Source organism: Bemisia tabaci, chromosome 6 (genome assembly GCF_918797505.1).
Source record: "Bemisia tabaci chromosome 6, PGI_BMITA_v3".
In the NCBI taxonomy this organism is placed as follows: domain Eukaryota; kingdom Metazoa; phylum Arthropoda; class Insecta; order Hemiptera; family Aleyrodidae; genus Bemisia; species Bemisia tabaci.
Genome location: NC_092798.1, coordinates 49,708,284 through 49,724,340, shown reverse-complemented (window position 1 = coordinate 49,724,340; position 16,057 = coordinate 49,708,284). Strand labels below are relative to the sequence as shown.

General features: G+C 42.3%; 1 protein-coding gene across 1 annotated transcript in view; it reads right to left on the bottom strand.

The window, feature by feature from the left end:
* LOC109034765 (protein turtle homolog A) overlaps positions 1–16,057 on the bottom strand; it is a 539,517-nt gene that overhangs the window by 105,058 nt on the left and 418,402 nt on the right. Inside the window, exons 5-6 of the mRNA XM_072301836.1 lie at positions 11,047–11,157; positions 9,500–9,700 (exon numbers count right to left, since the gene is read on the bottom strand). Coding sequence (XP_072157937.1) covers positions 9,500–9,700; positions 11,047–11,157 — 312 coding nt within the window. The remainder of the gene's footprint in view (positions 1–9,499; positions 9,701–11,046; positions 11,158–16,057) is intronic.

Here is a 16,057-nt window from a genome sequence, read left to right as displayed (position 1 = left end):
AGTAAGTTGCAATCTTGTAAACGGCGACTCTCTAAGTATTGCATAAGAATACGATGACCAGAGCAAAGAGACAAAAAAACCACACTCTGAGCCAAGCGTTTGGACTGTCTTTTATGAAGTAAGATTTACAGAAAAAAAAAAAAAATCTTGGAACGTGCAATAATGTTCTTCGGGCATTTTTCAAAATTACGGCTCGATTGGAGGCTCCGAAATTCTGAACGATTCTAGTCGACAGTATCATACAGGGCCACTCAGATACGATGGAGAAGAGCGCCTTCAACCCACTATGCAATCTTAATGGGAACTTCTGATACCACTACTCGTGCGTCACGATAGTCATTTTGCATAGCGGGCCAATTGAAGGCGAATTGGCAAATTGCAGCTAACTCATAACTGTCAAAAATTGGGTTACGCAGAATTGAGTTCACTTTCACCGTAGAATTGTCGTTTGTGTTTACATGTGGACCAATTAGCTTTAAGTCTCAATAGGTGCAAGGACCCAAACTTCACGTGGGTTTCACGGGGGTTTCACGGCTGTTTCACGGGCGTTTCACGTGGGTTTCACGTGGGTTTCACGGGGGTTTCACGGGGGTTTCACGGGCGTTTCACGTGGGTTTCATAGGCGTTTCACGTGGGTTTCACGAGGGTTTCACGTGGGTTTCACGGGGTTTCACGTGGGTTTCACGTGGGTTTCACGGGGGTTTCACGTGGGTTTCACGTGGGTTTCACGGGGGTTTCACGGGGGTTTCACGGGGGTTTCACGGGGGTTTCACGGGGGTTTCACGGGGGTTTCACGGGGGTTTCACGGGGGTTTCACGTGGGTTTCACGTGGGTTTCACGTGGGTTTCACGTGGGTTTCACGTGGGTTTCACGTGGGTTTCACGGGGGTTTCACGGGGGTTTCACGGGGTTTCACGGGGTTTCACGTGGGTTTCACGTGGGTTTCACGGGGGTTTCACAGGGGTTTCACGGGGGTTTCACGTGGGTTTCACGGGGGTTTCACACACACGGGGTCACGAACCATGAGTGTGTGAAACAATAAAGTATGGTCAAATACCGTGGCGAGTATTATTAGAGCAAGCCCGTATCACTTTATAACAAAACACATCTATGAGCACTTCATTGTTATTGTTTATATCCAATTCTATTTCCCCACGGTTACATCACCACTATCCTCGGCTATTTCACGTGAACTCCGGCAACGCGTTTCGGGTTTGCACTCTCGTTTTCATCTTTTGGAAAGCGTTAAAAACCGTTTTAAATAAATTAACTCGGGAGCAGGGGCTGAATGCCGGAACACTTGAAGACACGCTCACTCGGGGCGGGCGGGGGGTGCTGCGAGGGGTAGGCCGCCCGCGCAGCGCCGCTGAGTCACGGGCAGGAACGGCGGCAGCCGGTTATTTATTGGCGCTGAAAACTTGGTCCTTGGACGTAATGGACACTCCTTCGCTTCCCGCAACGCCGGTCTCGCCGAGGAAAAACCACTTAACTCCTATCCTGCCGTACTGAGGAAAAACGCCTTATGCGCCTTCACGCGTTGCCATATTGCCTCCAATAAAACAAAAATTTCGGGTAAAATGTTGAATAATATCCCACCAATTTTTCAGGCAATTTTGTTCCCAATTTTATCTACAATATGATGAAATTTCAAAGGTTTATATGTATACAATTGCGCAAAAATAGAAATTTTACGGCGGGAAATTTGGCAACCCTCGAATGCTCATACGGCGTTTTTCCTCAGCACGGCAGTATCGGCTCCCGATCGAGTAACGTTGTTTTGTCTTGGCGGTTGTTGCTTCGGCGCTGAATAAATAAACGGAGCCGCGTCGAGATGAATGGCCCGTGGATCCGGGGGCTCCCACGAAGGTTAATCGGCGAAAAAATGTATTTTTGCGAGCGCCGCGGAGTATTTGCTGAGTCCGCGCTCGGTGTTTGACGGACGCCCACGCGTGAGGGGGTTGCGAAAATATCCCCCGTGGAAGTCTCGAGCTTTGGTGTGATGGCTGTAAGACGTAGGTTGGTTTTTAATATGATGAGGAGACTAACGATTGGACCGCTGACGTTACTCGTGAAAAGTTTACATTATCCTATTACTGCTGAAAAAATACTACTAAGTAAATCAATAGCAAAAGCACGAAACACGCACTTTGTCCATTTTGTTAAGATGACCAAACTGCCGTGCTAAGGAAGAACTCCGTATGAACATTCGAGAATTGCCAAATTTCCTTCAGTAAAACGCTCCTTTAAAAGGCAATTAATGACAGTTTTTACTTGAGATTTTCAGGAGCTATGGGTGAAATTGCGCACAAAATTATCCGAAAATTTAGAAGAAAAGTGTTCAGAAGTTTACCAGGAAATTCCCGTTTTATCAAAGGAAATTCGGCAACGCCTGAAGGCTCATACGGTGTTTTTTCCTCGCACGGCAGCAAAGTGCAAAACCACGTATTTCCGTACCGAAAAAAAGCGAAGTTGATTTAACATTCTGAGTGTAAAAAAAGTGTGCGAGAACTTATAAAATTCTGAGTCACCCACCACAATAGTTAGTTTTACATCTTGGAATTGCTAAAGTAACTGCTCCAGCGGGTAATTCAGCATTTTTTAAGTTCTTGCACACTTTTTTTTACATTCAGACTGTTAAATTATTTTCAGTTTTTTCGGTGCGTTTGCGACGTTGCAGACTTCCTGTCATACTTAATTTTCCCATGGGAAAACTTGTCTACTTAATTTCTTGAAAACTTCTTTGGGTTTTCTCCTTTGTTAGAAGGAACGTCCAATTTAAATTTCAAGCTGTAAAGTTTGCTTGTTTTCTTGCGAAAAACAAAATAGGAGCAGATATTTAGAAACACCGCAATTAAGATACGTGGTTTAGCGCTATATAGCCATCGAAATATGGGACAAAGTGGTGAATCAATGCTGGGGCTACACGATTTCGTGGGAAAAACCAGGCCAAAAAATTCCAAAAATATCAATTAGAGTCAAAAAGTTCTAATGAGTATCAGTATAAGACCGAGGACTAGACATGGGACGGACTATGTAAAACTGGATCAAATATTTTCTAAACCTTGGAGTTTGTGTAAAATTGCAGTCGAACAGTTTTACTCGAATTCGATGAACGGTGTTATTTAATACACGTATTGTATGTTGTTACATACAGATATTTTCTAGCAAAAATGTATAAAAAGTGTTTACATTACTCCAAATCGAATCAAATGGCATGGGGATTCTAAAACATATTAGAAACGTTAAAAAGATGGCATTGTCTATATCTTGGAGGTCTAACTGAGAAGATGAACTGACTGAATACATCTCAATCTGAGGGGGAATGAGGCAGAGCATGACCCTAAGTGGACAGTCACGATTATTGAAAGTTGGTAACACTGCTTTCCTCCATCCAAATGAATGCATAACAACCTATGGTGACGCAGCTTGCCTCGCCTGATATCGATATTTTTAACGGATTTAAACGGAGGGAAACAGAGTTGCCAACTTGCAAAATCGCACCGTCGATGGGATAGGCGCATCTCATCAAATTTGGACATTTCCTGAACTTTCATGCAATTTCGTCTTCAATATCCTCTCCGGAGATCCGCCGGGCAACACCGCCCGAAACCGAGGCACACAAAACCGAACTGCAGCAACACGCAGCACACCCGGGGGGGGGGGGGGGGGGGGTTGGACCATAATGCAAACCCATGCTCCGGTATTAAGGAAAACCGCAGTAACTCCATCCCGAACATGGTCCGCGTTCAGCAGGTTCTCTTGCGCGCTTCGGAGCTCACCCCGGGACGAAGTTACTGCTCTCTTCCCCAACATCGGGGCGGCGGCGGGGGGGGGGGGGGGGGGAGGATGAGTCCGGTCCTCGTCCGCGGGGGCCGCGAGCCAATTGCGACTCATTAATCTTGACTCGAGGCCTAATATTCATCGCGGTCCGCATAATTGACACCGACTGGAATCGACTCCCGTGTTATTCGTGTTCATTTGACCGTGCTCGCCACCTCGCGCCCGTATAAATCAGGCGTCTGCTTGCAACATATTCCGCGCCGCTAATCGCCCCGCCCCCCGTCCCCGCCCTACGCAAGAGAGCAGTAACTCCGCGCTCGGATCGGCACGCGCTCTTATGCGCTTCGAGGCTCACTTCGAAACGGAGTTGATCGCTTCTCCTCGATTCACCGTGCTACGGAGGAGGGCAGTAACTTCGTTTCGGAGTGAGCCGTGGTTGGGACGTGCACATATGCGTTTCGAGGCTCACATGGAAACGGAATTGATCGCTTCTCCTCGATTCACAGTCCTACGGAAGAGGGCAGTAACTTCGTTTCGGAGTGAGCCATACTTGGCACGTGCTCTTATGCGCTTCGGATGAGCCTCTGGGATGGAGTTACTGCTGTCTTCTGTAGTATGGCGGCGCTTCGTGCGCAACATTTACCGCTGTTTGTCCGTCGCTTTCCACACCTCCCTCAAACGCTCCACGGTTCCGAGTTGCACGATTTTGGTATAGAGGATGGGAGAGGAGGGGGATTGTCCGAGAACACAAGGGATGCGTCTCGTCTCCAGTAGGGTAGCCTCATGATGGTTGGAGGATGAATCCTATCATTTTTCTATAATCTAATGCTGGTGCTGTCAGTGTAAGTAAACCAAAGCGCCTTCATTTTTTGGGGTATGCAACACGGACGACTTAGGACCACGAATAATTGCATTTTCACCTGTGAACAGATTATCGTACATATTGGGTGTACCAGGGGGCATCCTTTGGCCGCTACGCAGCCATAAAATTGAGAAAATTGCATCTTTCTGGGGAAATGAAGACTTAAAAGATGAGGGAGAAGGATAGGAGGAATACACATAGAAAGTAAAGCAAAGAAGGAGGAAGGGAAGAATGGAAAAAAACGAGAACAAAAAGAAAATAGAGGAAAGGAGGAGGAGAAGAAGGAGTAGAAGAAGGAGAAGGAAACTGAGAGTAGGAAAAATGAATAAAAGAGAGAAGGAATATGTAAAAGAATTGAAGTAGAAGAAGAAAAGAGATGGAAATTAGAAAAACAGGAAGCAGAATGAAAAATAGGGAAGGGAGGAAAAAGCGAAGGAGAGCAATCAAGACGGAGATGAAGAGGTAAATACAAAAGAGAAAGAAGTAGGGGAAATTATGAAAGAGATAAGTAAGGATGGGGAGAAGTAAAGGAGGGAGGAGAAATGCAAGTGACAAGAGGAAAGAAAATGAGAGAAGATGAATAAAATGAAGGAAAATAAGAGGGGAGAAAGAAAATGAAGGAGAAAGAGCAAAAACGGAGAAATAGAGGTAGGAAAGGGAAGAGAAATGGGCGGAATAAATACCTTTAAATTGTGGGCCAAAAGCTAAAGTACTGGAACTTCTAATTTTTAATTTCTAATCTCCTATCTCTTGCTGCATCAAATAAAAGGTTTTTGGTCTACTTGTGGCCTATGGTTCCATGCCATTCCCGGTACCTCCAGTGTCGAGGAAAACTCGTCTCTACCCTATTTTAAGCTCGTCCTTAAGGAAATCCACCAAATTCGCTCGCGCACATTCCTCTCTTCTAAACTCCCTAAGTTTGAGGTTAAATTTGATCAAGCTTCAAGCCTGAAAATTAAGCGTGGTTGTTGAGTGGAACGTGCGATTTTTGCCCGGGCTGCGAGGAGCGTCTTAGTCTCGGCGGTGAATTTATGAGATAATTTACCCGGACTAAATTATGACTTCTGCCAGGATGATTCGCAAGGCGGCCGCGCTCGCTTCGGAATCGTGGGGGTTGATTGAGAGAAGTTTCGAGGTGCAATAATTCATTTTGTGCAATCGCGTAGCTCCCCCCCTTTCCTCCTCCCCTTTTCAAATGAAAAATATCCCCCGTCTCTCAATGTAAACAATGGAGCGAATAACTTGGAGGAAAAGTATAAAAAAATGAAATAAATAATAATGTTACATCTTTATAAACTCTCGGAGCTCTCAATCTTGCCTCATAATCAAAAATACCCTCCAAGAATGCTGCCTTCCTACGGAAAAACGCAGTATGAATATTCGAGAGTTGCCGAATGTCTCCGGATAAAATGTATATTTCAGAGGAAATTTATGCTAATTTCTCCTTGAATTTTTTTTTATATTTTAGATTAAATTGCGGACGAAAATATTTGAAAAATTTGGAAAAAAATGTTAAACGTTTTCCCTGCAAATTTGATATTATTGAAGGAAATATGGCAACGTCTGAAAGCTCATGCAGCGTTCTTCCTTAGCACGGCAGAATGGTTGAAGAGAATTATGCCCCGGCTTTTCTGTTCAAGCCTCGAAAGATCTTGAGCTTTGTTTTCTTCACTGGTTCAGGGGTCCCGGGTCTCATGACTTTCAGATGCTTACACCGTTACCTAATTAGAGTGCCAATGAATGGATTCAGCGTTTGCTTACCTCGTAATTATTGTTCTTATCTTCGGTGGCGAGGTTTTATTTCTTTTTCAAGCCCCATCAACTCATTGTCTCGGGGAGCGAATTGTTTTCTCTTTGACAGCTTCGTTTAATTCCCGAGACAAATAAGCGAAAGGGACTGTGCCGTTTACTCTCATTATGGTCATAACTATCAGTTCTGCAACTTCCTAAATATTAATGTTTTGTCATGGTTACTCACAGACAACTACCACGCAAATTTTAGTAATTTTATGGCTGTCAACAAGTTAGAATTCCTCGATAAGTCCGTTGTCTTGAAATTTTGAAAGTAGTGACCCAAGTTTTGCATTTTTGGGAAGAAATCATATGAAAGTGTTGGAAAAATGTGTGCGTTATATTCTAGCTGTAAATTTGAATCTGCACTTTAAAATACATATATACTGCGCAAAAGAAATTGTAACGTTTCATTCATCCCAGATACTTTCTAAATGGTTGAAAAATTCAAGGATTACTGAAGAGGAAACTCCTCAAAATATGATTTGAATTTCTTAGTACAATTCGGGCTCAGGCAAAAGACAGGAGGGAAAATAATCGTTGTCTGAAAGAGTGGCATAAACTTAAGATTATCTGGAATTATTTTGGGTTGAAAACGATTTTGAACAACGCACGCAAGCTGTCGCGCCGCGTTATAGCGCGCGGAAGCCAAAACGCCTTCAATTTTCGGATATGCAACACGGACAACTTAGGACCACGAATAGTTGCATCCGGGCTTTGGCGCCAGCTGTCTCTGCGTTTATGCCTGCGCACAGAACTCCGTGTGTGTATTACGTGTTCTAAGCCTGCATGTATAGTGTGTGCAAGGAGCTTCCCTTTGGCTGCCGAGCAGCTCCACCCCCGATTCCCTTTCCATCATAGCAGGCAGCAATGGGAAACCTGAGCCCATTTTACACACAGCAACTGGGAACTACGACTAAGCGGCAATTTGCGTCGTTGCCAGTGCGGTTGAACTCATAGATGATGGTGTTTCTACGACTCGTGCACTTTTACACTCTTAAATAGAGCGAAACAAAAATCATACCATTTCCAATTCGAGGGCTAACGAACAAAATTGGCAAAAAAGAGTTAGCGACTTTGCCGACTTGCGCTTTTTTCTGACTTTCCCCTTAAAATTTTAGGATGTGTGTTTGTTTGGTGAGTTACAAGTGTAGAATACAAAGCTGCACAATCTGAGCAACACTACAAAGTAACTGCACAGAATTTCGTAATTTATTAAGGCATAAGTAAGGCGTTGGGTGCAAAGAGGGCATTTCTCGGTTGCGGTGTTTTAGAATCTTCAGTGCTAATTTGTACTTTGGGAAGAAACTTATTGGGTGGATTTTCTGGAAATTAACGTTTTCAGCCTTGTAAGATCATGAAAAATATTCATTAAGAGTTACAACATATTACATATATTTGCTTCAGTCATAATGGATAAAACGCCGGCAGAGATTTTGAGACACCGCAACCAAGAAATGCACTTTCTGCACTCAGCGCTTTAAATACTTCAAATTAGGCAACGTGAAGTTAATGTAAAATTTGGGATGTAAAAAAGTGCGCAAAAACTTATAAAATGCTGAATTACGCACCACAGCAGTTAGTTTTACATCTTGGCATTGCTAAATTAACTGCTGCAGTGCTTAATTCAGCATTTTATAAGTTCTCGCACACTATTTTTACATACAGAATGTTCAATCAACTTCACTTTTTTTCGGTGCAGGCTGATTCTGTTCAAATCCGTCCACTTTATTTGCGAACTTTGGAGACAATTTGGCAGCGTTGGTATGCTCATACGGCGTTCTTCCCAAGGAGGCGGGCGCGGACGAAACCCGAGAAGGAAAGAGCCAGAGATGTTATCGGGCGAGCTCGCTGGGGGTCAGTTCGGAGGGATATATTTTATTGTTTGGGGGGATCATCGGGTCAGGGGTCGTATTTATCGATGTCTGGTCTGCCCTAGCATTAGCCCGGATTCCGAGTTAAATACCCCCTCCGCCTGCCCCCGCCCCCCGCCCCTCCGTCGCGTCCGTGTCTGACACCCAAACAAAGTTTCACCTATATCACCTTCGAACCCGCCTATCCCCTTCTCAAGTTGCCGAATCGTGCACGATATTTATACATTTTAGATGAATTACAGAGGGAAGGAGTTCTGGATTTTTCGAGGAGTGGCGACCGGGCAAGCATTATCCTCCGCACCGCGAGGCGAGCTTCTCTCTCATTATCTTCTGCATTATAGGAGTGAACTTTCTACCGGAAAGCAAGGTAACGCAAGGGTGGTGGAAGGAGAGGTGAGAACTCATTTTTGAACGTTAAATTCTAATCCAAGTTCTGACCGTGCATTCGTGTTTTTATTAAAGCTTTTTATGAAGGGTAAAATAAACAAAATTTATAATTATGGCTAAAATTTAGTTGCTCAAGAAGGTGGGATGTTTTGGGGTCTTGACAACCCCATTTTTGGCTGATGCTATAAAATATTAATTAAAAAGGAACAGGAGCTAATCATGTGTAAGTTAAAATTTACAAAAAAATGTAACTTTAAACAAGAATGATATTGAAACGTTTGAGATACATCATCTCTCCTAAGAATTGCGATCTGAGAGTGGATAAAAAAATATGGGGGCAAATTGCACTCGGCGATTGGACTAAATTTTGCAATTAGGAACACTACTGTTTCTGGCTCATCCACAAAAGCGTACATCTGCATTTGAAATCAAGTAGCACTTACTTTGTTTCTAAAATAAGCCTGAAGAAGCAGTTCCTTTTTGTAAAAAAATAGTCACATTTTTCTTGAGACGTCACGAAATCTATTATTGCCGCGATATTTTTCCGTTTGAAACCGGATTGCAATTTGAAATGAATTTCTCGGCTAAAAGTTGATCCAATAAAAACCGTAAAGTAAAGGCATTCTCGTTTTTAGGATCTTTCCAAAAATCAATTAAAAGAAAGGTGTGCATCGGCTCAGTATTTATGAATGTAATCTTTACCAATACATACCCAGAAAGAAATTATGTGAGCCCATTCAGGACATGGTACATTTCCGGGAACTAACTGAAATTCATGATTACATGTTATAGTTATGGGTACTTACGATAGACGTCAAGCTGGATGGTTTTGGTGACCGGGGCGATGTGGTGGGTGTTGGATGCCTGGCAGGAGAGCCGCGAGTTGACGTTGAGACGGGTCAGAGGCGGAACGTGAACCACGTTAATGGTTCTGTCACCGATCGTATCGCTAGTTTCGTCCAGCAGTCCTGAGTCCAGCAGCCATGTTACCCGAGGAGGTGGCCGACCTACCAACAATCAAATCCTTTTCTTAGAATGTTTTCTAAAAAAATGTTTATCTTTTCTTCCTAATCTTCTGGTCATTTGGACTACATTTTGCAATTAGGAACTATAAATTCCGGCCCGGTTTAAAAACAACGTATGCGCCATTAGTTTCCCAATGCTCATAAGTGTTTTTTTTTTTTAAATGAGCCAGAATTTATAACTCCGAATTGCAAAGTGCAGTCCATTTTCTTTTAAAACATTAACAACATTAACATGAATCCTAATAAAAACGGAAAAACTTTCAAATTATTAAATAATTTTCCGTCTAAAAGTTTGACAACTTCGTCGTTTTTCTCACGAAAGAACGTAACTACACATTATTACGCGGAGAATTTTGGGAATTTCTGACGAAAAATTTCACGAATTTTTCTTCTGATCTCATGCAAAAATCAGAAAAATTTTTGACGAAGTGCAAGTTTATTCTCGTAATGAATTGTATTGTTTAAGTCAATTTTGCAACCAGCGTGCCGATCTTTGAAAGTTAAAAGCAGCCAGATAAGACATCAAAATGGGATGTATATTGCATGGTTAAAATAGGGCCATGTATTGTCTTGTCGTGCCAACATAGTTTCAATAATCGGACTGCTGGGAAATGAAGTTACGTTTCTTCGTGCGGGAAACGACAAATTAGGCAACGACTTAAATGGACTGCATTTTGCAATTTGGAGCTATAAATTCTGGCTCATCTGAAAAATCACTCATGTGCATAGGGAAACTAATGGCACATACGTTGTTTTTAAACTGGGCTTGATTTTATAGTTCCAGATTGCAAAAAAAAAGTCCAAATTATGTCCAATAAAGAACTTATTCATATGTTCATAAAACTACTCTGGGGATTATACAAGTTAAAAAAATATAAAATTAAAATTTTAATTTATTTATTCATACGTGTAAAAAGCAGTTCCAATTGCTTCTTTATAATTTTCATTGGGTGGAAAAACTGCTGTTTAGAGTGTCGATTTGGATCGCATTAATAGAGGGGGGCCAACTCTATTACAGTCTTGTAAGATTCGTGTACAATAATAAACATTTTTGCTATTTTCCCCCCAAAGTAATCAGTTTTAATCGAAATAAAAACGATTTTGTGAATTGTACTAACTGCACATACTTAGTATTTGAAGCCAATCAGAAGCTACAATATTCTGAAAACACATGGGTCGATTTGTTTCCCTTCTATTAAATTCATGTTGTTCTGATACTTGAAATCACCGCCGCCGCTATTTTTTTGTATAATAACGGAAAAATAGTAAAATCAGTGATTGTGATAAAAATTTGAGCAAATAAGGACAACAAGAGGTCGTAAACTTACCACCAGAAACTTGGCATCTGAAGACCGGTGAAGTTCCCTCTCCTCGAGCCTCCCTTGGTCTTGCCTCTTCGTCAGTGGATTCATCGTAAATCGCTATTTTCTCAGGGGGCACTGAAACAATAAAATGATAAAAACATTGAGCTCCACTACACAAGTGTTGTAAAAGTATAGCTCATAGATGTAAAGGTTGGGTGGCACGCGAAGTTATCAATGTTGCCCGTTTCAATCTCTCTGGTCGCGTTTTTTCCAAGAGCAAAAAATTTTTTTTTTAAAAAAAAAAGGTGAGTTGGCGGTATCAAAAGTTTGGTGGTGGTGAAAACAGCCTCGCTTTCAGGTAAACCGTTGCATGATATCTACAGACGCATAAAAAAAAACGTAAGTTCTAGTCCTATTTTAAGCCGTCTTCTCAATGGGCGACTAGAGTTGCCTCATCAAAACTTTACGAAGAAAAATATTCTTACAGCAGGAGGTTCGGGAATCAACTCTTGAACGAGGTATTAACAAGATTGTCTATCACAGATAAAAATGGTATTAAGATTATAGAAATGACGTCATTGTATTTTTGCAATTTAACTAATGTTCGCATTACAGATACTCGTATATTGTTTATAGAAGTTGAGTCAAGATTTTTCGTTGTGTGATTAATTTTCTTCGTGAAATTTTGAGAAGGAAAGTTACGTATAGTGCTTTAATTTATACTTGCCTAGTCACCCATTCTAAATTTGTTACCATATGAGGAAAGAAGTCTCCGGCAACATTCCCATTAGAGCAGTTTTGTTCGAATCGGGTCAAAAAGTAGGGTTCCAGAGTACAAATGCAAACCGAATCACTGGGTGCAGGAGGAACATTTCTCGTTTACGGTGCCTCAGAATCTCCGCTAACTTTTCATTTATCATAAGAGCAGCAGAAATATTTTATTAAAACTTAACGGAATATTCTTTTTTGATTTTAAAATTATCTACGATAAAATTTTCAGAAAAGTTACCCGTTAGTATTCTCCGGAGAATGTTAATTAACAGCGGAGATTTTGAAGCGCATCAACCAAAGAAAAGCCCTGTCTGCACACAGTACTTCAATCGCGAGTAGAAATTTTGCAACACGGAGACGTAGTTACATTATTTCGTCTTGAAAACGATACATCGTCGACGACATTAATGCAACCAGCAATATAGGAGCCCCTTAAAATTATCGGGCGTATGCAACCTGCAAAAACTCCGCACTCGACTTATTGGCTGATCAAACGCGAGGACAGATGCATTAATTTCAATGCACTCCGTCATGTACTCAAAAATTACCGAGGTGTTACTATTTACTACCCCATTACCCTACTCTGACGTGCTTAGCCAAAACCGCCTAACTGCATGAGGTTTCCACCGGATGCACGCGGTTCTATTTCGCACGGCAAAAACCGCAATGCTCCGCGAACATTCGCGACACATTGGAATCCTCAAATCAAAAGGAACTATCTACATTGCGACATGGGCTCTAAGACTCATATGAATCTATGCCTGAACGGGTTCATGTCAGGATTGAGATAGGTCCTTTGGATTTAAATACGCGCAATTGAAGGTCGATTCGCGAAGTCGCGACCGAATTGTCAGCGCATTTACACGCCCTGTGCATGTTCCGGTTCCACGCTGCTGTATGCACTCGACGCAGTTTTATTGCACTTTCAGAGTGCATTTAGCGGTGCTGTAACTCGCCGTTAGAGCCGGTCGTTGCGGGAAGTAGCGCAGCGCCAGGAATTAAATTTTAATAAAAGTTATGACAATTATGGGTTCTCCGATAACTCCGGGCTCGGAACGTCACGCCAAGCGCGGCTGCCGCCCCCCGCCCTCTCCATCTCTCTCGCGCCCTGTTTCCGCTCTCTCTTCGGAACGTAATTATAGGGCTAATGTATGACTGCGTAGTGGGCAGGGTTAGAATTTCAGCACCGCGTTATGTGCTTTCTCCAAAAATTTCGCGGGTGACACTTTGGAATAAGTCCGTCGATTCGAAAGTTTCCTGCACTGAAAAAAAAATCACGGTGTATTTGCTAAGAAAAGGGTAAAATTACCAAGAATTCAGGGTTCTATTAAATCCCAGTTATTTCTTGGTAAAATTACCATTTATGGAATTGGTAATTTTACCGAGAAATCTCGGTAAAATTATTGATTCTTCTCAGTAATTTTACTGGACCTTGTTAAAAACGCCGATAATTTTTATCGACTGTGGTAGAATTACCGAGATAAAATGGCAAAGTTAACAGGAATTGATTACCAATAAAAGTGGTATTCTTACTGAAAAAAAACAGTAAAAATTCCGGTTTTTAGGTAAGCTTACCAGTCTGTCTTGGTAAAATTACCAATAATTGGTAAAACAAGTGAGTTGGTAAAAGTACCAACGAACCTTGGTAAAGACGCCGAGAATTTTTTTCATTGTGTGCTGGTATCCGGACCAAAGCAACGGTACTGCAGTGATAGTGAAGAGAGCAAAAAGTCCAAAGATGAAGTTTTGAAAACACGGGCTCCGAGGCGTCTGACCGGAAAACTTTGCCGGAAGAAGCCTCCGTATTTTGTCGAATTGCCACTAATCATCGGAAAGACTTATCGAAATCGTTTGGATGATTAAAAATCAACCGATTTTATTTCAATTACGTAAAAAAGGTATTTTTCATTTTCATGTAGTTTGCGTGAGACAGCCGTCAGTGCTGTCTTCTGCATACTTTCGTGGTTGTGTTCCTCTCACGGCTGATCAATCGTTGCCAAATTTCAGTGTATGACTTACTTTTTGTACGGGAGAACGTTGGTATATATCCTTTTAAAAATTATGTGGGAGCTTTTCTGTAACGTGAAGGAACTGGGCCCCTAAACCTTGCATTTTTTAAAAATATTCACTAAAATTCGTGATTCAAAAAGGCAATTTGGCAACGTCTAGAATCGCATACAGCGTTCTTCCCTAGCATGGCAGAACATGCATAGCTGGCTGTGCGATTCATATCGTCGTTCCCCGGACGAAGAAACGTAACTCCATTCCAAGGTTCTCAAACTGACTCAAACAATTCAACTTTTTACGAGAATACACCTGTGCAATTTTTATCCAAAATTGCATTTGTTTTTGCATGAAATCAGAAGAAAAATCGGTTAAAAATGCTCGACATTCTCCTATTAAAAGCGGCGCGCCAGCCAGCCGGCCAATGCGCGACGCGCATTAGCGCCTACAAACCTAAGGGAATACTTCAAGCATTGCGCAATGCTGGAAGTATCCCCTTAGGTTTGTAGGAGCCAGTGCGCATTTTGCACTGACAGCACGCCGCTCCACTCTGTCTTTTAGGCTCTAATATTTAATCTCTCGGAGTCAGCAATTTTCCAGTCACGATTTTGAAACGTTTGCACACTATGCATGGATTATTCTCATTTACATTGATTTAAAAAAAATATATTTAAGGACAATACAATGTGTGATTTTTGTAAATATTAATGTGGTTCCATGTCAAATTTAATGGTTTTCATTGTTTAATTTTTTTGTATACTTTGTGCTTTTACTGTGATGCAGCGCAGTAAGCACGCAACCGTACTCTCAAAATGGGATGAATTTGACTCTAAATGATTGATGTACAAATGGGTCAAAACCAAAGATTGCGTTCACCTTGGTTTTTTTTTCTCTCTTTTATTCATTTTTCTTCTCTAGCATGGCAAAACATGCTTTGCGATTCATATCGTCGTTCCCCGGACGAAGAAACGTAACTCCATTCCAAGGTTCTCAAACAATTCAACCTTTTACAAGAATATACCTGTATAATTTTTATCCAAAATTTCCTTTGTTTTTGCATGAAATCAGAAGAAAAATCGATTAAAAATGCCAGAGATTCTCGAATTAAAAGTTCAATTTGGGAGGGGAAATTCGGCAACAATGGAATGCAGTTACGTCCTTTGGTGGGGGAACGACTATATGACCGGACTTTTTCCTTTGTGTATGAGATACTATCAATAATTACTCAATTTTAGTTTCCGCAGGCTACGGTTCCTTTTCTTTTAAGGGCCAGACACACATGTGTGTGCTATACGCACGTCTTGACCATAGAGTACATAGAGTCGTAATGTGAATGGGAGTTCCGAGCCCGGTGTGCGCCGAGGTCGGCTCACTTTTTCGATACATGCTCGATCCAAAATGGCGGTGTGGAATACGTGGTGATTCCTATCTTCTTTGTTTACATTGGATGGCCGGGTGCTCGTGTATCGCCAACAATCGATTATGTATCGAAAAAGTGACCCGGCGTCACACAGGAGTCTCGGAATTCGGGACCTGGAAAATGCTTGAAAGTGGCGCCAGCTCACCCACTTACATTACGACTCTATGTACTCTATGGTCTTGACCTGAAAAGTAGGATCCGATCCGAGTTGCAACCTGATTGGCTACGAAGATTGCCGAACACGGCCGAAGGCCTACTAGCCGCTCAAGACGCGCGTCTAGCTCGCAGGTGTATCTGCCCCCTTAGAGTGTCACAACCGGTAACCAATCAAGAAACCCGAAGGATCTGTGCTAATCACCGAATGGAGACTCAGAGGTGACGGTGGGCACATGGAAGCATTTAGGACCTCCGGGGTCATTTACATGTAGCTTCAACACACATTTAAAGCAATCGGCTCTTAAGCCTGCCCGGTTAAAGGGCCGGCGCGGGCAATGGTGCTGCGCATGAAGTATTCAACGGCGGTAAGGCGCGGTGTTAGATGTGGTAACACCGGTGTCCGATTGCAGGTGGAATGGTCGGTGCTCATCTAAGAGAAACTCTGGGTATTCCTTGCATTTTGGCAGCAGTGCTGCGACTTCACAAGTGCAATGTCGGGTTTTGATGTATTTTTAAGTGACGTTAGGCGTTTACACGCTCGTGTCCTACCTGTACATCGTTGTCGAGTTCGCATGGGTCCGTTCAGTGATGATATATTTTAGACTGAAGATCTGAGCAGTGCGCTCGAGTGAGGCAAAAGTAAAGTTCGGAGGTTTAAGGTAATTTTTTGCTTGATGATTGATG